Source organism: Brachypodium distachyon, chromosome 1 (genome assembly GCF_000005505.3).
Source record: "Brachypodium distachyon strain Bd21 chromosome 1, Brachypodium_distachyon_v3.0, whole genome shotgun sequence".
Lineage (NCBI taxonomy): Eukaryota > Viridiplantae > Streptophyta > Magnoliopsida > Poales > Poaceae > Brachypodium > Brachypodium distachyon.
The window spans coordinates 12,089,542-12,114,388 of record NC_016131.3 but is presented as its reverse complement, the minus strand read 5'-3'; the positions used below and the strand labels follow the sequence as shown (position 1 = coordinate 12,114,388).

Genomic DNA, 24,847 nt, shown 5'->3' with positions numbered 1-24,847 from the left:
GTGTTTATGGAACATTATGTGTACTTATGAATATGTACTTCGTTACTTCTGCAACCAATCTGTTCAGTACCTTCTGGTGATAACTGGTACTCCTACTTGCTTTTGCATTTGCACTTCTGTTCAGAATGTAGCCTACTGGCTTGAAGTTATCCCTAACTTTTTCTTCAACACATCTTTTTGTTTTTCTGAGCTAAAAATGGATCAGCTCTAGGCTACTAAGAAATTAGTAGTTAATAGGACTGTGAAATAAAGTAACAACAGTTAGTATTATTTTACTCGGTTTCTTTCACCAGAAAAACAAGACGTGATTGATGAATACCGGCTATTCTGGAAGAAAGAAAGAAAGAAAGAAAGAAAGAAAGAAAGAAATCAAGTAAGGAATTGCAAAATATCTAGCTTAGTAATATACTCTGAAGCGATTGACCTACTCCAACCTCCATCCGACCACGAGTCCACCCAGTACGTCAAGGATCAGGGCATGCGCCGCGCCCCGTAAATGTGCCGAGAGCGTTCTTGATCTCTCCAACCGCCCTCGGCGAACGACTTGACACCGATCTCGGAGGCGACCTACGTTAATCCCCTCGCAGGCGCTGAATGTTTGGAAACGGAACGCAGGGTATTGATCAGGATGGAAGCGTGTACACAGCTGCCGCGGGTGGTCAGGGAGATTTTATTTTGGACGATGTATTAGCTGAAAATCTCTATTTAGTGAATTCCAAAAATTTCAGTCATATTCGTTAGACTAATTAATGGATTCTGTAGCTTTGACTACAATAATTTGTTTACAAACACCCAGCCTTGTAGATGCACACACAGTCACCTGATCACCTCCACTACACGTGTGATATCTATCTAAGATTGGAGTCACGGAGCTAGGAGATAGATAAAGTCATTATAGACTCTTTGCTGGAGATTATAGAATCACCGTCACGGCATATTGAACCTATCATTGGAGAAATAATCTATCGCAATGAGACAGACAGAAAATCAAAAATTTATAAGAACATCTTGCAAACAAATTATTTAAACCTGCACTTTTTGTACTCAAGAAATGTGGTATTCCTCCGATCCATATTAATTGTCAAAATATTACATGTATCTAGACGCTTTTTAGGCATAGATACATCCATATTTAGACAAATTTGAGACAATTAATATGGATCGGAGGGAGTACTTGTGTGTGGTAGTCACATAATCACGCTAGTTTTTTCAAAAACTATGTTCTTTCTATACATATTTTTTTAGAAATTCAGCTGACCTTATGTACTCCCTCCATTCTTAAACATAATATTATAAGTCAAAATTTTAAAGTTTGTCCAAGTTTATAGAAAAATCTACCAACATGTACAACTCTACATTAGTGTTATTAAATCCGCTGATACTTATTTATATTATAGATATTAGTATATTTCTCTGTAAAAATTGTTCAAACTTTAAGAAGTTTGACATAACAAGCTAGAACATCTTATGAAATGAGCAGGTGGAGTAGATAAATAGAGGATCCCTAGTTATTTACAACAAACAAACAAAACCAGTTACAACAGGTACACAACACAAACTCGTCATGTAACATGGATGCCAACACACAAGGCACCACATCCGACTTGCGCAGTTGCGCTGAGAAGAAGACCATCATCGAAGTCGACAATATGATTGGTCGTCTATATTTGGGATGAATGTCATTGATGTAATCTTGACGGCTTTTCGGTCTTGGACAAGTCATGGGTGTTTCCCATTTTTAAGGTTAAGTCTGACGAACTTGACCATGTTTTAGCTAGCTTTAATAAAAAAACTGGACCATATTTTGGTACATTATTTTTGTTACCACTCTTTCCCTTTCATAATCCTTGTCGAAATATTAAATACATCTGAACGTTTTTTAAGAATAGATACATCCAGTTTTTGGACAAATTTAAGACCAGAATTATAATTATGAAGCAGGGTAGTACTACTCGGTATTAAAAAAACGACCTGCTTGTTCTGTGTGATTTCGGATGCGGCGTGCATGATGCGATGTCGAAGAAGGAAGGAAACTTCCGTGCTGCGGCCAGTCCAAGATTCCCAACTCGCAGAAAGTGGAATCTTTGCTGTTATCCGCGACTTGTTAACTTACCACGACTGTGCATAAAATTAGTGGGTTTGGCAACGACAGGCTAGATCCACTTGCTGTACTATATACCAAGGCCATGCCGAATTGCCGGTACGTACGTCCATTAATTCTCAAGAAGCATGTGCACAATATGTTCACGGTTGCAACAACTAGAGTCCATGGAAAAGTCCATCTCGTATCGTTCTCAAGTATTTTCACTGACGTACCTGACTCTGACTGATTGATCGTTGGACTGGCCAATGCTATGATTTTCTTTATCTTTGTAAATACTCTTTTTATAATAATGTGTCGTCATTAACTTTGTCGTTCTACGACTAGTGGATAGTATCTGAATAATTTCGTCCCGTTCTCGTGCTTGCGTTGTTCGCTAATCAACTGATGAGCTCACCTGAATCTTCCCTTTTACTCCGTATCTTTCTTAACCTTCTTTGAATTAGGTAGCAAGGTGGATGTGGTTATGACTCACGGGCTACTCAAGACGTGTTAGTGGCAGTTTAATCTGACTAGTTAGGTGCCCGTACGTTGCTACGGAACATTATACCTACTATGAAATCATATTAATGAAGTTTGTCACCGACATTCTACATCGTCAATATTGTTCATCAACTTTGCTTGAAGCACAATTCCCCCTTCGTCTACCTCACTTCTGACAACATACTACCACATGAATGGTAAAAAACGAGTTACCTAGCTTAGATGAAAAAGAAAGATTTCATGAAATCATTAGACAGATCATGAGACGGAACTTGTGAAAATTTATGTACAGACATTACGATATAAAGTACTACAGATCGTATGACACTCATAGGACAGATACCCATGCATTTGATAAAATATTACACACTTTGATCTCACTGAGTAAAGTTGCGAGCTCACAAGTCACACCTTAATAGGTACAAAAGTAAAAATTGTAATAGTGTCTACAATATCAAATTAAAAAATTAGATTACTACCTTGGTACAAGTTACTTCAGTTTGTTTCCCTAGATGCCATATTAACACTCAGTGACCCGTCCCCATCCCCATCTATTTCAATCGCCCGTATGTGCAAATTTTCAATTAGAACAACTGAAGCTTATTTTTTGAAAATACTGAATCCTAATTTTGAGTTCCTCAATACTTGCATTATTTCTTCAAATCTTTCTTTTGTTGCAGCACCTACCTATAAGTGACACTACAACACGGAAGCAACCTCTCAGTTCTCATCGTGGTAATATAGAAGTGGTAGCTCTCTCTACCACGTCATTTATCTGTATCTCAAACACTTCAAAGCAATACATCAAAAGTACAAACTGGAAATAGTAAAAAAACACAATTTTTGTCATGTAATATTGTCATAAGTTGTAGTGTAAACAACACTTGCGGGAATCTTCTCCATATTTGCACATAATCAAACACTATCTAGCATTATATCATGCTAGTAATTAATCTAGCATGGAACTACTAACATGGAACAGTGTACATAACAAAGGTAAGAGTCCGAAACAGAGGACGTCTAGGTGTATCATAGCTCCAACCACACAAATCAAGACCGCCGTCAAAATACTCTGAGAACATATATGGCTGGTAAACAAATTAAAGCTTACATGGCAAACAACAAATGGTATATTGGATAAGCTTGCATGCATCGCAATCCTGTGTCACTCCAAATAAATATATCAAATATTATTTGGTATAAAACTACCAAGATAATTGATCTCACTACAAGCAATTATAAAAAGATTCTCTACCTTCTAAAAATTGTTTTTGTCTTCCAAAAACATTCACCGTCATGATAATTTCATTATGCAAACTTGAGAATGAGATTTCAGATGAATCCACAGTGAGATTTTTTTCTTTTGGTTTCATAGTGGTGTACTTCACTAAAAAAACTACCTTCTGGCTAGCCACATATCCCAGATATCATAGGAAATCCACACAATCTAGAGTTTCAAAACTGAAGTTAATATACATATACATTTTCCTAAAATTGCAGGAGATAAGACATCAATCCAATTGTCATCGGAAGGATTTGGATGGAAGAACTCTACCTCTACGATTCACTGGTATCACCCTACAGCATGAATTTTTTAATTTCATAGGTTCCATTAATGAATTAACCATAGCTGGTCCGCAGAGATGAGAGGCAGATCGGCTGGGCCGCGGTGGACCATCCAATTACCCGAAGCAAAGCAAAAGCCAATCTTCAACTCGAAGAATCCAACCATGCTTGTCTCCAACACATTAGGCTTAGATCGATGACCTTCTTCTTGTACAAGTTCTAATGAATTGATCACTGAATTGCACCCTGAAAACAAAAGGGCATAAAGCAACAGGCAAAACGATTATAAAACGAAACACGATTAAGCCTGGGGATTGCGTCGCAGCGACCGGGGGATGGAGTCAGGCTGGGGATCGCGTCACGGAGTGCGGCTGGAGGGCACGGGGTCGGCGGCGGACTGCGGCTAGAGGGCGACGGCGCGCGCGGGGTCGACCGCGGACGGCAAATAAATGTTAGTTGGGATGATAATAATGTAACCTCTAGTGTCTCTACAACATTATTGCACCCATTTTTCTGCGTGAAAATTGAGAAAAGAGGAAAATAAGGACACTGATGATACATACCAAATCGAAATCTATTTCCAGCTCTCAGGATTTAGCGATTCACCAAATTTAAGAATTGAACCTCTTATCTAAGGGCTTGTGGCGGCCTTCAAGCGGAAGTTTGGGGAGCGGTGGGCAGAGGTGTTGGCCGTCGCAACCGGTTCACTGTCGACTTGACCGCCGTTGTTTTGACAATGATAACAAACCTTGACAGCCTTGGCAAAGCAAATAAGAAATACATGGTGTTGATGGCAATCAAATAGCAATAACTATAGTGCAGACAGGAAAATGGCATTGATGCTCCAATCCAGCTCGAGAATGTATCTCGAACATAGGAGTCTGGGAAGCTAAACTTTTCCAGAAGATCATCACAAAACATTGTAACTTCTACATACTGTAGCTAGTAGGGGCATCAAATTGGAGCCAGTTTTATGCAATTGGAGATTACTGTTGTCCGAGTGCCACCACAGGCTTACAAAGACCCAACACTATCCTGTGCCCTGTGCCAGCAAAGAATTATACCCTTCGTCATTGGCTGATACAAATTTGGGCAACTTTGCAGTTGGCCAGTGGCAAGTACGTACAAAAGAATTCTGTCCCGATTCTTTTAGCATCAAAACAGTTTGTACATCTAGCTGGTCTCACAAAACCTCATTAATCAGCTAAATGTTCGGATGTCCCTAATGTATGTAATGCTATTGGTAAACAGAAAATTGTACAGTAGTAAACAACAGTTCTATTGACTTTTGAGAATTTAAAATGGATATGAAATTACGAGTTTTAAACACTGACCGAGATGTTGTATCCATTCTAGAGTTTGTATCCTGAAACAAATCAAGAGCAACTTTCAGACTGAAACTTACAAGCCAGGATATGACAGTAAACATGAAAAGGTCACATACGTTTTACAGTGAAGGTTAGAGAAGTAACTGCAACATCTTGTTCATCTTCACTCTGACCATTGAAATAAATTATCAAGAAAGTCACAGCCATGCTGCGTGAACTAACATCGGAGTAAAACTATATTATTTCCCAATCAAGCGTACTCAAAGGGCTTATGTCTAAGATATCACTTTTAAGACCTTTAATTTTTGTCGACTGCTGGAGGACAAGGTCTGCTGCATCATACAGTAGATTGTGAATTCGTTCTTCTTTTCCTTCACAAAGTATCAATCACATTAACAAGCAAAACAATCTGCAGGTATGAAAGGGAACTCATTAAGGGCAGTAGTTGCGATTTCTGTAACTTAATATTGACCAATTGAATGCTTACACGAATCTTCCGCAGAAAAAAAAGAATGCTTATATGAATCAATTATTTTTGTTCTATCAAGAGCCATCAATAATGAGAGGAAGCAAGCCAAATCAAATTAACAAACCTTGGCTGTTCCAGATGGGGCTTGTGGATTGCCTGGGTGTGTTTGTGGGCTTATAGAGGTGCCAGGGATCATTGGCCACTCCCTCAGCGATGGTCGCGAGAGCAACGGTGGCTGCACCCTTGTCGAAGTTTGATGGCGGTTTCATCTGAGGTGGATGGGTGCACCGGCGGCCGAGCCATCTCAGGTGGTTGAGGTTCCGGTGGGCAGATGCGCGGCCAGAAGAAGTGGCGGCTGGGCACCGCGAGACAGCGGCGAGGAGGGAGTATATGCAGCGGCTGCTGCTGTGGCGGCGGCGGGAGTCGGCGGATGCTTCTGGGCGCGGCCTAAAGGATGCGGATGGTACTGTTTCGGCATGTCCACGAGATCGGGAGAGGTTTGTTAGGATTCCACCATTTGCAAGGCTGGGATGCAGATCAGGGAGAGCGCCATGGGTGGGAGAGGGAGACCTCACTGCAGGATGTGTCGTCACGGCCGTCGACGTGCAGAGCGCCAGGCCATGGGGGACGGGCGGTGGAAGCTCCGGTCGGCGGCAGCGCAAGGAAAGCCCAGTTTACCCGGGGCGGAGAAGACAGAGAGAAGCATTTCGGTCCTTTCGGATGACGAGCGGTGTTCCGCGACTTGGCAGTGGCAATGGACGTAATTTTGATGAATTTGATGTACGACACACGGATGAACGTCGGGGTGGGACGACATACGAGCCTACAGGCTACCACGGACGCAACTGCAAATTAAGGAATAGTAAAGATTTTATTGGAAGATTTCGACCTATATCTTTTTCTCGCAAAAAAGAAGTATCTTTGAAATGGCAAAGAGTGTGTTTGAGACAACTCCTGTTCATTATTCATAGTGGAATTTCTCGGCAAAAAAAAATTATTCATAGTGGAACAACTGAAATTGTCCCAGACACCCTAAACTTTATATTTTTGGTGGAGTGGAACTTGCCTACCCTTTAGTTAATTTCGGATCTGCAAATTAAAAGGATGTTTTACATGCTCCGCTTGTGAGGCGTGCCTTAGTGCGGGGTGACCGCTTCGTCTCTTCAGTTGTCCCTTCAGTCTTGAAGTATTTTCGTGCCCTCTTTATTTCTTTCCTCCACCTCTCCCCTCACCCTTGGCCACACCCCACCTATCGGCTTTCTGGGCAACTAGTGATATCGTATTTTGAGCATTCCTCTTTGAGATTTCTTCGGTGATGGTCAGTATCAATGTTAGGATTTGGAATGTCACGACTGTTTCAAAAACTTCAATTCAATCTTTCTCGCACGGTTTCGGAGCCATCTGGTCACAATGGGTAGCGAGCTTCAAGACGAGTGGTCCCAGATGCTCATTATAAAAGTTAAGTTACAACTCATGGTCGAACCACGCCACATCTCGACCAACAAAGCAACGCCACCCTCAGCGCCAGGTCATCCTGGTTCACCAGAACCACGACAACCGATGGGCCAGGTTGTCATGGTCTCGCTCCAAATCCAGAGAGGTGATAAGCCTCATTCTGCAATGCATTGCCCCACCCATCTGATGTGGTGTTCTCCTTTGGAGCCGATTGGAAAATTGGCAATCAATGAGGTAGGATTTTTGATTTTCCATATCCTTTTGATTTAGTTTAACACATATGGACCACTGTAGGCCCATATGAACCCAATATTCCCTATTTTATAACCTTGGCTAGCAGTTGACGGGGAAACTATGTACCAAGCATGTAAGCTGGTCCAGAGGGCAGTCTTCTCTTATTCTTTCACATCGAGATTGCAATACATGCGCTATGCAATTTGAACTAAAACCATGACCGAAATTTAGGATCGGAAGAAATAATTTACTGGGTAGAAAAAGTGTGTTGGTATCTTTTTACTGTTATTATTTCTAAATTTTTTTTGAAAGTGATTATTTCTAATTAATAGCCTTCCTTTTTCACATCATTTAGAGACGCAATACATACCATTTCTGTAATCGCCTTCCTTCTATGCCCAGGCGTACACAGCTCAGTGACACGCTGGCGGTGCCGATCTTAGTGTGGAACAATCAAACGACAGCAGAGCCGCACGAGTCCTCCGGCCCCACAGCCAGAGGCCAAGAAAGAACGCAACAATTTGCAACATTCTCCTCCCGTGGTTGTTGAGCCGAGGACGCGTCTGCACAAGTCCAGAAACGCAGGGGTGAACACGCAAAAAGACGCGGGCATGTAAAACTGTCCGCAGACCAATCCCAGCCAAGATTTTGGGAAGGCGAAGGCCAAGGAAAGCGCAGTGCACAACAACTGCAAGACTGGGAGAGGGCGAGAGAGGGTCAGCCTCCTCTTCTCCACCACCTACTCTCTTCTCTCCCTCCCTCCCTTCCCCCTTCTCTCTAGGATCGCAGCGCAGAGCCAGCCAATCAAGCGCCCACAGCACGCGCACATCTCAACCAAGAGCGCGAGCGGAGGAGGAAGATAGAGCAAGGGGGCGGGGTAGAAAGAGGCAGAGAGAAGGCACTTCTCTCCAGCAGTGAGCAGTGCCCCTCTGTTCTTGGCCCTCCTCTGCCATGTCTATAGGTATCTTCTTCCTGCTCTCCTTGTCCAATACTTGTTTTTCTCCCTCTATGCCTGCAGGTTTTGTTCATTCCCTTCCTTTTATTTCTCCCCACATGATGGTGTTAGGGTTCTGCTCTGTTTCTGATTCTTGGAATATATTCAGTTTCATTCGGCCCAATCCATTCCTGGCGCTTGCTCCTTCAGAAATTGAACATTATATACGCCTTCCTTTTGATTTATTTCGTTTCTTTTTTATTCCTTTTGATGATTCCACATGTTTCTTGCTGTTTTGTACATGACCAAATCGTACCGTAATTAATGGTTCCATGTGGACAGACGAGGGCTATGGCCCTACCTGGGACAGCGACGACGAATACGACAACTTCATACGCAAGATGAACCCGCCAAGGTGCAGCATTCACATGCTCTTCCTGCATCTGATTGAACCTGTACGCATTTTTAACTATCGTGTCATGTTTCTTAATCCCGCTCTATTGTGTTTGTTAAATGCAGTATCGTGGTCGATAACGATTCCTGCAATGACGCCACGATTGTCAGGGTATTTCCTAATACACTGGGTTTTCTTTTTTCTGATGGAAATTCAAAGCTAAATGTTTGACGGTTCTGATTGTTGGTTGCAACTGTAGGTTGACAGCGCAAATGAGTATGGGATTCTGCTAGAAGTGATTCAAGTCCTGATTGATCTGAATCTTGTGATAAGCAAGGCTTATATAACCTCAGATGGTGGATGGTTCATGGATGGTAAACTATTGCACATAAATCGCATCGTACCTCTATTTTCCTTGTTTGTTTTTTGTTAATTTGACTTCCTGGTTGTTTCAGTCTTCAATATAACCGATAAGGAAGGGAAAAAATTGAAAGACAAGGCCACTCTTGCGCAAATTGAGGACTACATCAGGAAGGTATAAATCCTGCTGGCACAAAGAGCAATCTTGCCATCTTCAGTAGTTCAGTGCACTAGTCATGTTTGATCATTCAAAGTGGACTGACTACTGATACATTCTTGGAACGTGTAGTCCCTGGGTGCAGATTCAAGATATTTACCTGCTCGACGGAGATCAGTTGATGTCGCTGCTTCAGCTAACCACAATGTCATCGAGCTGACAGGGACCGACCGACCAGGTCTTCTCTCTGAAGTCAGTGCGGTGCTTGCAAACCTCAAATGCAATGTGGTTAGTGCGGAGATTTGGACCCATAACACCAGAGCTGCAGCCGTGATGCAAGTGACTGATCAGGACACTGGGTTAGCCGTCACCGATACCGAGAGGCTTGAAAGGATCAAGGAGCGACTATCTTACCTTCTCCGAGGAGGCAATCTTTCTCGAGGAGCTGCCATGGCAGTGTCATCAGGGACTTCTACCACACATACCGAGAGAAGGCTCCACCAGATGATGCTTGATGACGGGGACTGTGAACAGCTTCAACGGCATGCCTCAAATCAATCTCAAAGGCCTAATGTCACTGTTCGGAATTGGAATGACAAGGATTACTCAGTGGTGACCATCCGGTGCAAGGACAGGCCGAAGCTTCTGTTTGATACAGTTTGCACCTTGACAGACCTGCACTATGTTGTGTTCCATGCGAATATTGATGCTAATGATAATCAAGCTTACCAGGTGAATAATACTTAACCCAACATCTCTCGGTAGTGTGCCATCATTTATGCTCGTGAGAGTCAGCACAAGAAAATGTGTAACATCAGTGCTCTTTTACAGGAATTCTATGTAAGGCATGTAAATGGATCTCCAATGAACACTGAAGCTGAAAGATTGAGAGTCGTCCAGTGCCTTGAAGCTGCTATTGAACGTAGGGTATGGGAGGTAACAATCCATGCGCTCATCTGAAAGTAACATTATTAAAACTATTTGAGTATTTTCCCCTGAAGTTTATGGCTCACCCTTTCCGAAATGTTCTTCGTTCAGGGAATGAAACTTGAGCTGTGTACAAATGACAAGGTCGGCCTCCTCTCGGAGGTGACCCGCATCTTCCGCGAGAACAGCCTGACTGTCACAAGAGCAGAAGTGAGCACCAGAGGCAGGACGGCTGTCAACACATTCTATGTTTGTGGTTCTGCGGGAGAGGCAGTTGATCAAAAGACCATTGATTCCATCAGGCAAGAGATAGGCCATAACATTCAGGTGAAAGGCCAGCCTGAACCATCAGAACCTCAGAAGAAAGAGTCCCCAACATGGTTCCTCTTCGCAAACTTGTTCCGGCCAAGGTCTCTCTACAGTCTTGGGATGTTCATGCGTTGATGTCATCAACCAATTCCAAGAACTTGTCCGTGAAATCTTAACTGCTGAAGCGGTCCAGAAAAGTTGGGGCATGCATTCAGTTCCAGTAGTGTGGGATTAGGGTGCAGTATATGGGGTTATCTTTAGATAATCATCTGTAAATATATTTGTGCATATAACGTAGATAAAGGATGTAAATATAACTTTAGGAGATATTACTTATGAGGAAATATGATCAAATTCAAAACTGTTACTGCCTCAGAAAACCCGTTCTCTTTTCCAAAAAAGCTCTTGTGGAAAGGCCCGGGAATTTCACCATCTTCCATGATACTGAAAATGAGAGGCCAAGTCGGCCTGCTTTGCTTTCAAATTGTTGTGGCCATCCAGCAACTGGAATCTGCATAACAGCAATGGCCGCCTCAAATTCTGTGGTGGGCAAACACATGCAGGTCAACAGCCCAAAGCATGCTATTATCTTCTTGACCTCAAGCTTTGCTGACAGAGACATATTGCATTAAGCAGTTTTTGTAGCCTGATACTGACAAATACCATGAGAAGCGAATCAGCTCCTGTGTCTGATCTGTTATTCTGTCATCCATCACGTTAGCTCATATGCAATCTTTCATCGCTGACAAGGCTGTGACGTCTGTGGTTGCCTACAGATGAGTGGAGACCTAAAAGAGTAGCTGAAACCATAATCAAGAAATAGCTAGCATGCCATGAGAGTTAGTTTGGAATGTTTCTTACCTTTTGGGACCTCATTTGTAGTGCTGCTTTTGAGCCTGTGATGATTGATTGGAGGCACATATATGTTCTTTGATTGGTGACATCTGACCTAGAAAGGCATGAAAAAAAGGCAACACTGATAATGCACACTGAGGTCAAGAAGGGCTAGAGCCTTCAAAGGCTGGTCATTGCTGAGCAGTAAAGCACCTTTGTGTCTGCATGATTTGCAGAGAAAATACGTGCGTGTGCACCATGCTCGCTTCACCATGGATTGAGTGGAATTTTCTGAATAATGGCATAGTGGACATGATAAGCAGCTGAGCAAATGTATGACAGTGACAGCATGAAGCTGTTCCAGCTCAAAGGAGGTTACATTCCTCAGAGAATCGTATGCTAGCTTGTCATTGCCAATTTGCCACTCATGATGATGCTCAAGTACATGGAACACCATAGTGCTAACTATTAATTTTCTTCAAATCCAATGTTGGATGATAGAAATGACAAGGTACAAAATCGTGCTTCTAGTTTAAACATTCAGATACATCTGGCAAGTAATGCATACAGGAAATTAGAGAAAGAAAACAAAATCCCTTTACTGTGCTACATTAAATTACTACTCGAATATAGCACAGTGGAGCAACTCAATTCTTAAGCACAAGAGAAATAAACCCCCTTTTCGTTGATGTTTGATCGAAGATATGCTGTTGTGAAGTCAGGGTAGTTTTTCCGCAAGGTGATCACATGGCTAACAGGGGTATCTCGACCACCCACTTTTGTATTCGGCTGTGTCCTCAACTTGAAGTTGCAAAAGGCAGTGAACATAGGGCATGATGAGGTCACCAGCTACATGCCCATCCCATGAAGGGTGTGAACAAACTTAATGGTGATAGCAACCTGATCAACATATTTACACTGGATAAATATGGAGAAATGTCACCGCCTCCTCTTTTTTCCTTTTCCCAGCTGCCCAGATTTAAAAGCACTTTCCTGTTCTTGAAGGAAAGCCATTACTTTTCCATGCTTTTCCGCTCTCTCTTGCTCTTGTTTTATCCTCTCTTTCTCTTTCACAGCGGACAGGAAATAATTATCTTTACGAAGCTCACGCACTGCCCCCTTCTTCTCACTCTTCAGGCGTTTCTTCAGCTTCTTCATTTGTGCCCTTTCTCGGTCAGGATCATAATCAAGACCCTTTATGTAACTGCAGAAAGCAACACAAGTTGATATAAGGCGACAGCATATTTACATGAAATTCATAATTAGACCTTTCGACAATAGAACACAACATATAATAGCAACAATACATACTTCTCCTCAAATTTTGGATTCAACAGTTTGATTGGCTCTGGCTTCTGCTTTCGCATTTGGAGTGGCTCTCTAGAAGCATGGTGTTCATCACTTCTCTTTTTAATCAAGTCAATGACTTCATGAAAAATGTTTTGTAACAGGGTAGGTAAGGCAGATTTTTCCAGAATTTGCTGCAGCAGAGAAGAGATTGGGAGGAAAATTTCAGGAAAAGAGCATAGCTCTTCATGTATGATGACAAAGCCCCTCAAACATTCAGCCAAGGATAGAAGTACACCAGCCCTACCAGAATATTAACAAATATTAGATAATAATATGTAAAATAACTTCCAGTAGCCAATATTGAAGCCAGTAACACAACATGCTCACTTGAAATTATTAGATGAGAAATATGAGGCATCAGGATCCATGCTCATGACTTCGAGGACATTCACACAATTCACCTCATGCACTTGCTCGTCGATATGAAGCCATGGTTTCAATGTCTTGAGCTCCAGAAATTGATCATTAATCTATACCAAAGCAAATTCAACTTAATATGAAGCAAGAAATCTGAAAAGTATGTTTACCTACTGAACTCATCTTTACCTGATTGCCAAATTCTCTGTCTAGTGATGTTACCAAAAGAGTTCGAATAAAACCTATAGCTTCAGGACAGAACTTCTTAGATTCTTTAGTGGCCTGCAGATTGGAATTTCTGGACATGATGAGTATTGCTGCCATAAAAGGGAGGAAAGGAACTGTAGGTCTACTTGATACCGAAGGGACGGGAGAAATTCAGCTAATAGGCTTATGCCATTCATATATCCAAGCTAGTTATCTTGCCAAGACTATGCACTCTAGACCATACAATATATACTCATGAGAAAGAAAGAAAAAATTAAGAACATACAAGATTCTATAAGACTCAAGAGCATACCGCAAGCACCATGGAACACAAGAAAGAACCGATAGCTACATCTCGACCAGATTGTATAGGGCAGCGCATCAGATATTCGCACATAAGCAGAAGCATTGGAGTTGCTACCACATGGCGGAAGTCAGAGCAGGGGAATATGAGAGACCATAACCTCAAGAGAAGTAATGTCTTCAAACTAGGCCAGCTGCCTTTTCCTATAAGATTAAAAGAGGTCAGACAAATAACAGAAATGCCAGATTAATGCCACTAATTTCCTAGTACCAAACATGTCTCACAAACCTGGAATCTTGATGTCTTCGCATAGACGAGTACGTGTATGAATAAGTCTTTGCCTTGCACAGATGGCAGCAAAATATGGAGTCTCTCCACTCATCTCAATTAAGGGTTTAACAAGGGTGTCAATTATTTTGAACTTCACTGGGCTTTGAGTAGCTAAAACTGCAAAGTACTGCAGGAGAACACCGTAGAAAACCTGCAAAAAGAATCTGAGTACTTGAGGATATATTTAATGGCTACCGACAATCACAAGACACCTAATAAACAATTAAGTACATATTTTTGACAATTGTAAGGGTTAGGCGAATGAATTTAGTCACATACTTGCATTTTCTTTCTGTTTTCAGCTGTAAGCCTGATAGAATTGCAAGTGCGTATTCGCCTAATGATCTCAAGTATGTCAGTTGCTGAACGACCATCAACCAAGGAGCATAGATCTTGTAAGTTATTTGGTGCATCTATCACAAAAGGAAGCTCGTCATCCCTGACTTGTGGTTTTTGCTTTGCATTAGATTCTCTCTTTGAATTCTCTGCATCCTTTTTCACCACTTTGTCCGCCATAACTTGTTCTTTCTCTTTGACATTATCCATGTCATCTTCTAAAACAACCTCATCATCGTCACTTTGCTCCCAGTCTCTTGCAGGCATATTGCACAAGTCATTATCACTTGAATCCTCTTCATCACTGGCATCTTCTTCATCCTCCTCATCCTCATCGTCACCACAATCATCACTTCCTCCATCACCAGATGCTACATCTTCACCAATCTCTTTACCCTCCTTTTCATAAATTTCATCAACCCAGCCTTTTTTCCTTTTTGTTGGCTCATCCACAGAGAAGGAATCACCAAGATCATCACCAGATATAGGTTTTGAGTTATCTGCCTTCATGTGGCAATCATCATCGTCGTCATCATCTTCTTCATCAGAGGACTCAGCAATTCCAAGCATTCGTTTGTGACGTTCCTTCTGAAATGCCATCAAGCATCAGAAAGCAGTTCAATATCAGTACTTCCATCAGCAACACCAGTAATGTGGCAGAACTGTAAGCTAAACCTAAGATCACGCTAGAGTTCACACAAATTGTATGATCGACAGACCAAACAATTTTAAATAAACAAGCACTAGTTGCATCCAACATGAGTCATGTAGCACAAACCTCCAACTTCTCAAGGCGTTCTTTTTCCTCCTGAGCTAGTTCTTCTGGGGTTTTTGTCCTGTCTGATGGACGAGCACGTTGGTCCATCACCATTTCTTTCACTAGTTTGTCATATGCATCTGGCTTTTCCTGAAATTCAACAAATATGTAACTTTATTACTTTAGTATCAGCAACTAAAGAAACACAACACAATTATATAAAACTTGCAGAATTGTCAAGTGCAGCAACCAAGATTTGTGAAAATAAAAGTCTCACAGCAAAGTGGACGTGACAATGTGACATATGCCCAGATCTTTAGAATAGATGCATAACCAGTCCAAAAAAGCAAATTAATTAATGGCTCACAATACACAATATGATCCCCATTATGTCCAGTCTACTACCTTGAGCATACATGTGTGTGCAGTGTCAGGTGTGTGCACCAAGTTCAACAGGAAACCACCAGGTTCCACACGTGTTACCAACTCTCTTTTTAATGAAAGCTACGCAAAGTGAATAGTATTGTGCTTGTTGATCATCTGAATAGCAGAACAAGCACTAAATGCATACCTTACTAAAAATTTGCTTCCCATTCAGACCAGATGAATCGTTATGGATAGTACTTGAATTATTTTTATGTGCATTCACTTTCGCTGACTCGGTCAGGGACAATAGTGCTGGCGTCTGGGCCAATAATGCAAAGTCACTATCTAACTTGTTGACAAGATGCTCATCATCTTCCTTCTCCTTGGCCTTTTGAGCCTGCAACAAGAAAACAAAATTATGTTATTGAATCCTCTTCATCCCACACACTACTACAAATATTCAGGAAAAATAGAAGTAAAAGGAATGGCGCTTAACAAATATAGTGTGTAAATCATGCACACGTACCAAAGGACCTGCAAGATCGGTCCAATGAGGTCGTACATGAAGAAACAGAATATAGCTAATAATTCATTAGAATAAATATATATTTGAAATAGTGCATCACTGGTGTTGGTCATGCGGACATATTTGACAATCAGAATCCCATTCAGCAACATTAGAACTATAGTAGAACTAGCACAACATCCATGTGTTGCAACAGATTAAAAGATAACTCTGCATGTTTCAAATACTAGCTCAATGTACGTGAGTTGCTACGGAACTAAAATATACATACTAAATGTTTCAGTTTTTCTTAAAATATTTATGTGCTCGTATTTTTCAATTCTATGCTGATTTGTTTTCGAACTATTTGCTTGAGAAAACAATTATCTCAAAAGTATACGTTAAACCAATCAAGTATAATCAAAATATCGTGATGCAAATATGATCTATTCACACAGGATGCTCTACCTTGTAAAATTTACTCTTCAAAATGATCTCTGACATAACTTCCTTCTTGCTCTTGTGACCCTGCTAACAAGAGTACCTAGAATAAGGTCACAGTATATGATTATAGAACTAAATCTAAATTAAAAGTCCATGAAAACTTACACGTGCTTCTCCAGGCAGATCACTTTCTGAAGTAAGATCAGTACTATTGAGAGATAAACGATTCTTTGACAGGGTCATTTTACCTGAAAATACAACAAGTGAAGCACATTGAAGAAATTGAAATAAGTGAAACACATTAAAGAAATAGAAACACTAACAACTCCTGCTCTAATCCTTCTAATGCCTTAATATGACAACAGAAATATTTCATCCAATATGTCATCTTATATCCCGATGTTGAGGCTAATAAAGTGCCAAAATTAAAACTAGTAAATGTAAGTTGCAAGGCAATCAGTGGTCTCAAAATATTGAAATCATAAAAGGTTTAGATATTGAACCATCAGAAACATTCACACCTAAATCATACATCTAGGAAACCACATCCTAGATATTTTTTTGTTGAGTCACACTTGTTGGATTCCAACTGTCAATTGCTGCATCCAACAAACTCTTGCCTGAGTCGGACAACCCAACTCAAGTCGGATTTCAACACTGTGTCTGTGACAGACTTGTCTCTCAGGATGACCCAAAATGAGCAGAAGATCAGAAAACAAATGGCAACTAAGACAAACAAAAACTTTTGAATAGCCAACATCTATCTTTAGGTACACTATTTGAGATACAAAACAGGACAGTAACTTAAGAAAACTCGAGTTTGTAAAGTATGCATGTGAGGTACATAAGTATATAACATAGTCTATGCAGTACAATAGGAAGCAGAAAACAAGAGTGGATTAAGTATGCTGTAATATGAGAGCATACAAACCTTCTTCATCACTGTCATCACCAAGAGGCACCTCTTCATCAAAATCATCATTTCCTGAAAGTGCGTGAAGATGGTGGGCATCATCCTCATCTTCCTCCTCATCCGACAGATTGTATTTGCTTACTCGTTTCAACTTTGCCTAGAAATCACAAGGGGGGAAGTTAACAAACTCTAGGAACAACACTGCCACTGTTACTATCATGAGCAAGAACAATTCAGTCATAACTTACAATACATGGCACAAGCTGATAAACAAGAATTGGAGAGGGCAAAATATGCATCTTTTGTTTCTATAACACAATAAGAACATTGACTTGCTAATTTATATCTCCAAACCATACAGTTTATTTGTCCATCCTTCGGCCAAGCAATTTCATTAGCTAGAGAAATGCTACACCAGTCGAGTGACTCTAGAAGTATATACCAACGCGTCCACAAAGCAGCACATACCATGTGTTCTCGCTGCTGGCGGAGGATAGCCTTGTCGAACTCAGGCAGTGTCTCATCCCTCTCGCCGATTCGCCGGTCATGGAAGACAGACGATTTGGCGCTCTGCTGGAACTCCTTGAGCAGAGTATTCTCCCTCTGCAACGGACAAATCAACCATATCACCAAATCAAACAAACCAATCGAGCTCGCAAACAATTATAAACTTGCACCGAGTGCTCAGTCATAGAAACAAACCAATCATTCGTCCAAAATCAATGACCGGCACCAATTACGCAGTCTTGGCCATTACCTTGTGTATGGCCTCGGAGCGGGAGCGGGAGGTGCGTCGCTCCTCCCCCTTGCGCTTCTTCCCGAGCACGTCGAACTTGCGGCGCGACCAGATGGCCTCGAAGGGGTTGCTCCTCTCCGCCGCCGCCGCCGCCGCGGCCCCGCGCGCCTTCATCGCCACAGCCGTCGGGCCGTTCTTTCCCTTCTTACCACCCTTCCCATTCTTCTTGTTCTGTTTCTTATCCGCGGCAGCTCCAGCCGCCGGCGGCGGCATGGGCTTCGTCTTCGCCATGGTTCGGACGAGAGGAGAAGAGCTAGGGTTTTAGACCGATATTGCTAATGGCGCTCGCGCCTTTAGGTACAGCAGGAAGCAGGATGCACCATCCGGTGAGATGGGCTGCGGCCTATTAGTATTCGGCAGCAGGCTTTTCCGTATCTGGTCCATATAGGTTTTTGCATCTGGCCCAGGTCGACTCATTTCCGCATACTGGGCCAAAACCTGGTCGACGACGATGGTCGATGGCGTCGCCGCGATTATTTGACCAAGGTATGAAAAATCTTAACCGTGTATTTTTTTTTCATGTTGAACCTAATGTTGACTTGTTTTTGACACTTAGGATCAATTTCAATCAATATACATCTATCTTTGCATGCAGAAACAACAGTTCAAAAGATAATTCAGAATTTAGGAAATATATCAAAGGTACCAACAAAATAGATTGATCATAATCATATAAGGCAGTTCCTATGATCTTACAAAGCACACATCGAAATCATGTTCGGCAGCTCACAGCTCATGTGATCTAAAAAAAGAGAGATAGTTATGCATAGTTACTTCCCCAAATAGCCTCGAAGAAATGTACTGATGGATCCTCCGGAGATCTGCAGACTGGCATGGTTTATCGTGACCCTGATGAATTACCGTGCGACGCAGTTGGATCCTCATCAAGCACTCAAATGAGTTGCGGTGTTGGTCAAATTTGTGTCACATCATTTGAAACGAGAGTTCTTCTTCTATCTCTGGCTTATTTTTTTTGGCTTCATTCCTTATTTATGTTATTTTGAATTTTTCTTCCTTCTCTATCCATTACAACGTTTGCGTCTAGTGGAACCTTTTCCTCGGTGTGATAACTTCCCCATTGTGATGTATTCTCGAAACTTGCAAAATGTCACACTCAATTCGCGGTTGCGCACACAAGGCAATTTTTTGAAGGGGGAGACAATTGCATGTTGAGAGCTATCTGTTGCTTTTACAGACCAGATAATCCATACGCATGGTTCCCACTTCCCAGCAACATGTTGTACATGTTTAATTAACCGACATTTTCTTACTACAGCCGGTAGATTACTGATCTTTGGCAGATCCGAGTATGGAGAGCTATGACTTTCTTTTTGAAAAAAAAGGAAAAAACAACAATCTTTGGCCAGTAGACACATTGCTGATCACCGTCCAGCCAGCCGGAGCCCTTCGCTGTAACCCATCCGTCACCTACCTTGATTACCACGAGCAGAGAAGCGATCCCTGGGTAGCTGGAGTATTTCAGCTAAGCGAGTAGCCAGAAGTCCTTGTGGCGCTTGCTGGAGACGAGGTACCCGCCGGAGCTCCGGCGGCGCACGCCCAGCGCCTCGCACGGCGCGTGCTCGATGCAATGCTCCACCAGGCCGCCGATTCCCCGCCGCCGCCCGCCGCTGCTGCTGCACTGACGCTTCGCCGCCGCCGGCCACAGGCCCATGATCCAGCGCGCCGTCGCCGCCCGCCGGCTCTGGCCCAGCACCAGCAGCGACGCGCCGTGCCGCCTCGCCGCGTCCACCACCGCCGGCGCGCGCTCCTCCGCCTCAACCACGCACACCTCCACCCTCACCTGCATATATATGTTGATCGATCAGTTACAGTAATCGGCGCAACCCAAGATGCGTGCATCCTATTCCTCTATGTTGAGATTCCAATCCCAGTTGCGTTTGGTGGCGCACTAGCTAGTTCTTTTCGAAATCGGCGAATTGTTTTCTATTTCCTCGACAAGGATGGAAGGTGCCAAAAGCAAAAAATACAGTCTTCCCTAGGCTACTGTTGTGTCTTTTGACGTGGCTAGCGCGACAGTTCCGCAAATTGCGCCCGAGAGCTCGTTGGCATTTGCTACTAGCTTCCAAAATTAGCAACATAAAATATTTGTGTGCGCATATAAAAAAAGCAGAATTACATAATACTTTTTCCGTCCCATGTTAAATAACTTTTTATTACATGTATCTAGACATTTTTTAGACATAGATACAATCGTATTTGGACAAATTTGAATTACTCAATGTGTGGAACGGAGGGAGTACATAGAAAAAGAAATATGCATGGTTATGTTTTCTGATATTCACCTCTGGCCTGGTAGATTCACACAAGCTCCTCATGGCATCGAGGTGTTCATAGCACCTCGTCCTTGACATCTTCACGCAGCCATCAGCACCCGCTGCAATCATCATGATTATTCGATGTTAAGACTAGTAACAGGATTGAAGAACCGAAAATTCTACTTAGTACTGTAGCAACCAATATCCTAAATTCTTGTCTCAAATTTGCCTAAATATAGATGTATCTATTCTTAAAAAACGTATAGATATATGTAATATTTCGACAACAATTTAGGATCGGAGTGAGTAGCAGCTCAAAATTAAGAAATCCATAACTGATATACTCACCATCTGCGAGGTCCGGCTTGACGACGGCGAGAAGCAGGACAGCGTCGTTGCTCCGGACGGCCTGCGACAGCGCCCACTCGAGCGCGCCTACCGCCTCCGCCCGCCCGTCAGCGACCACCATCACCCGCCGCCCGCCGCCCATGCCAACCATAGATGCGGCGGCGCCATTGCCACCGTACCAGCCTCCAGCTCCTGCTGCTGCAGCATTCTTGATCGTGCTGCTGCCGCAGCTGGTCACCGCGGGCAGCAGCTTGGAGGAGCAGTAGCTCACGCGCTTCCTCACCCGCGTCGCCGCCCGACCGCGGCACAACGCCGGCAACCTCCTCCCCATTGGTTAGTTGGCTGCTAAGCAAGAACACTACAGCTAGCTTCAATGGACGCTCTGTGGGACAGAGGAAGAGCTGCCGCGCGTGGTGCACAACAAAATGGAACGTGAAGATGGCTGATCTTACTGCCTTGAAGCGTAGCGCGGCACGTACGTACTTATATGCGAGCATGTGCTGCACATACATATGTGTAGCCACTAGCTTAGCCAATCATATGATCTACGGAGGAAAAAAAAACTGTGTAGGCAATTGCTGCGAAACTGGCGCCGAACTTGCGAGACGTGCAGCGCATCAAGTCGATAGTATACGTTTGTACGTGCTAAGCTAGGTCGATTGTCCCGGTCTGCAGCCGTGCAACAGAGAATGAGATAAGATCTAATGTAACCCTGCGAGTAATCTCATCATGATTCATATGCACACAGAGTCGCAGATATGCAATCAATTCAACGCGGAAATTTTGTACTGATTTTTCGAAAATGGAAGTTTTTATTGATCTCGACGGCATATTGATCGATACACATAGATTATCACGTCCCAACGGAAATTTTGTACCGATGATTAATCGTTCTGTCCATATAGTGAACGTATACTATGCATGCGTAGCTGGTAGGTAAATGCCAATCCGCCAACTACCATGTACGCGTATGGCACGCACGATTCTTGGGCAATTAATTTCAATGATGGGTGTATGACTCCTTAGATAACTGCTTTGTACTCTTCTCTACATACCTGTATTTTACTGATGGACAGTGCAGTTTGGGCGCGAGGTGAGGTCAACGCCGACGAGTGGTACTGGCTAGCTACAGAGTGCTAATATCTGATCTGAACACAAAATGTTACGTATCCTAAATTCTTGACTCAAATTTGTCCAAATATGGATGTATATTCTTAAAAAACGTCTAGATACATGTAATATTTTGACGACAATTTAGGATCGAAGAAAATACATTTGAGCAAAGTGTGGCTGACACAGTGCGAGCAAAATAGTGCACCGTGAGATAGTGAGATCGGACGCGTGTAGTACATGGTGCGTGTGTTCTCGCATGCAGGTAATCATTTCTGTAATCGCCAAGAAATGCTTGCTTGCCAGGTTCCCTGTCTCCCGGACCAATTTTGTGCAGCAATTTACACGCATGGTGTATGCTGGCACTTCCTCTCTAGCTTGTACTCCATGTGAAAAGGATATTGGCATATTGCGAGGATGGGCGGACTACAGCACCCAACAATCACGGAAGCACTAATCCGATTCTGATATTGGTCTCTTTGGACGCACCACGCATGCATGTCTTCCAATTTCCCCACTCTTTCTTTGAGAACGACTGCACGTGTCCCCATGATGATCCCAATCATTCGTCTAAAGAAGCAACAGAGAGTAAGCGCCACATATTCTTTTGATCGATCTCTCAAAGTCATACAACACATATATTGTTTGCAGACGGAGTAAGCCGGTTATCACTTCCCGCTACAACGCAGGAGTACCACGAATCACGATGGCTGCTAGCTTGCCTGTACCAACACATATTAGGATTCGGTTGACCAAATATTTGACCACAAATTATTTTATGAATGTGTGACTAATGTGATCAAAATCATAACCATAAGAAAATATCCTTGAGTAGGAACATAATGGATAATCTATGTCATATAATTGTATATTAATAGAGTAATTTGTGGTCAAAACATTGGTCAAAGGAAACCTAATACGCACCATATTATTGGAGGGATGGAGTACCATGATTACTGCCTTTCATCACTATGATTCCTTTGGATTGAATGCCATCTAGAAAGTCACGAGCCACGGTACTGTTGCTTGCATGCAACTCGCCCCATGATTTTTGATGGTGCATTGCAAATGTTGAGGCCCTTTTTGATTCATAGGAAATGTGGAGGAAAAGTGTAGGGATAGGAAATTTTCCTTTGGTGGCATTATTCCTCATTTGATTCAAAGGAATTGGGTAAAGGAAAAGTGGTGGGAAAATTCCTTTGATCTTTGTTTCAAAGGAATTTAAATATCCACTCATATCTCTTTTTTGAATTCCTATGCACACAAAACGAGACAAGAGTGTTCATTGGTATAATGACATTCTAATTATACTAATCCATGCGGTTTGATTTTAATTTGACTGTGTTTTTCAGAATTCCTGTGTTTTTTCTATTCCTGTGAATCAAACACCCATGTTTATAAAATTCCTGTGTTTTTGAATCCTTTGTTTTACACATGCATTCCTATCCTATTCCTGTACTTTTCATGTTCCTGCGTTTTCAAAATCCTATGAATCAAAGGGCCCTGGACTTTGTTTTTTTTTTCTTTCGAAAAGATGTTGAAGCTGGGTGGAATAGCTGTACCGTCGTATCAAGGCGTAAAGCAGCTTAGATTGGATTTGATCGGAGCTCTGCCCTGCCCATGACAGAGTTGAGATGTTTCAATAGCTAGATGGTTCTCGCTGCAACGTCCTGTGGGATGGATCAGATGCCTTATTATAGTTTGGAGGTCTTTTTTTTTACTTTATTTTTTACGAATCAATACAATAAATTGCTTGTCAGGTGGTCCGATGTTTGCAAGCCAAAGACATTGGGTGGCCTTGGCGTCATCGACATCTCCAAATTTGCTTCGGCTCTTCGCTTGCGTTGGGCTTGGCTCAGGTGGACGGAGCCGTCTAAACCGTGGCAGGGCTTGGAGATCCCTGTCTCCGCCGACGATGCTTCGCTGTTTTCGGCCTTTGCGGCTATCTCTATCGGAGATGGGTTGACCATTAACTTCTGGCAGGATGCTTGGGCGACGGGTCGCTGGCTCATGGACTTGGCGCCTTTTCTCTTCGTCAAATCTCGGAGGAAGAACCGCTCCCTTCGGCACGGGATTGCCGGCAACAATTGGATTCGGGACCTGCCGCCGGCCCTTTCCGCCGATGAGCTTGGTGAGTTCGTTCGCATCTTCGGCATCATCTCCCAAACCACCTTGCTTGATGATCGCCCGGATACGGTGTCCTGGAAGCTCACCCCTTCAAACTCCTATATGGCCAGATCGGCTTATCTGGCCCAGTTCCTGGGCACTCTGCGTCAACCTTTCGTTGATCTCTTTTGGAATTGCTGGGCGCCCGAGCGGTGCAAGTTTTTTGCCTGGTTGCTGGTTCAAGAGCGCATCCCCACGGCCGACCTTCTTTCGCGAAAAGGAATTGAGAACTACAAGTGGTGCCCCTTCTGCCTCCATGTGGCGGAGAATGCCCTGCACATCTTCGTCGATTGCTGCTATGCAAGGCAGGTTTGGTCGGGAATTGCGGCCTGGTGCAAAGTTCTGGCTTTCAATCCCGCTGACTGGGCTATTCCCACCTCGATCAGGCACTGGTGGATCCGCTTTTCTGATAGGTGTATCACGTTGATGGGTCGAAAACCCTCGTGGGCTGCTTCCTCACTATTCATTCTAACCCTTTGGTCCATTTGGAAGGAGAGAAATAACAGGATCTTTAACCGCCTCCGTAGACCGGCGCCATGTTTGATCTCGGTCATTAAGGCTGATGCTTCTCTCTGGGGACTGGTGGACACTTCTGGCTTAGGCGCTCTGGTGTGTAGGTGCGACGATGTCCCCTGCGCTTGTTCACCTGTTGTATCGCCTTTGTTTTTTTTTTCCTTTTTTGATCTTGTTTTGTAACTGTTACTCTCCGGGTTGAGTTCTTCCCGACCCTC

At 42.9% G+C, this 24,847-nt stretch overlaps 3 protein-coding genes across 5 annotated transcripts; 1 reads left to right on the top strand and 2 right to left on the bottom strand.

Annotated features, from left to right (window-relative positions):
* Positions 1-8,270: 8,270 nt before the first annotated feature.
* Positions 8,271-11,088, top strand: LOC100840593 (ACT domain-containing protein ACR4). 2 transcript variants are annotated; one of them, XR_002961545.1, is made up of 8 exons: positions 8,271-8,597; positions 8,913-8,985; positions 9,090-9,135; positions 9,224-9,338; positions 9,420-9,499; positions 9,614-10,213; positions 10,300-10,417; positions 10,520-10,557. XR_002961545.1 is itself a non-coding variant. In XM_003562267.3 (8 exons), exons 1-8 carry the CDS (start codon positions 8,588-8,590, stop codon positions 10,850-10,852), a joined length of 1,362 nt encoding a protein of 453 aa, XP_003562315.1. In that variant the 5' UTR covers positions 8,272-8,587; the 3' UTR covers positions 10,853-11,088. The 2 variants fall into 2 exon arrangements, 1 of the variants encoding a protein (XP_003562315.1); XM_003562267.3 differs by having other exon boundaries at positions 8,272-8,597; positions 10,313-10,417; positions 10,520-11,088.
* A 905-nt stretch (positions 11,089-11,993) lies between these two features.
* On the bottom strand, positions 11,994-18,507 carry LOC100840286 (nucleolar protein 14). Of its 2 annotated transcripts, none has more exons than XM_010234576.3 (14): positions 18,178-18,507; positions 17,889-18,023; positions 17,439-17,577; positions 16,673-16,755; positions 16,532-16,594; positions 15,764-15,955; positions 15,214-15,342; positions 14,379-15,023; positions 14,058-14,250; positions 13,779-13,972; positions 13,448-13,540; positions 13,229-13,371; positions 12,863-13,141; positions 11,994-12,755 (listed from the first exon to the last, which is right to left on the bottom strand). In XM_010234576.3, the coding sequence occupies exons 1-14, from the start codon at positions 18,445-18,447 to the stop codon at positions 12,491-12,493; spliced, it is 2,823 nt and encodes a 940-aa protein (XP_010232878.1). In that variant the 5' UTR covers positions 18,448-18,507; the 3' UTR covers positions 11,994-12,490. The 2 variants fall into 2 exon arrangements, with proteins under 2 accessions (XP_010232878.1, XP_010232881.1); XM_010234579.3 differs by having other exon boundaries at positions 16,532-16,591.
* An 851-nt stretch (positions 18,508-19,358) lies between these two features.
* On the bottom strand, positions 19,359-21,347 carry LOC100845032. The gene is made up of 3 exons (XM_014896554.2): positions 20,841-21,347; positions 20,520-20,611; positions 19,359-20,017 (listed from the first exon to the last, which is right to left on the bottom strand). The coding sequence occupies exons 1-3, from the start codon at positions 21,169-21,171 to the stop codon at positions 19,700-19,702; spliced, it is 741 nt and encodes a 246-aa protein (XP_014752040.1). The 5' UTR covers positions 21,172-21,347; the 3' UTR covers positions 19,359-19,699.
* Between the last annotated feature and the right edge of the window lie 3,500 nt (positions 21,348-24,847).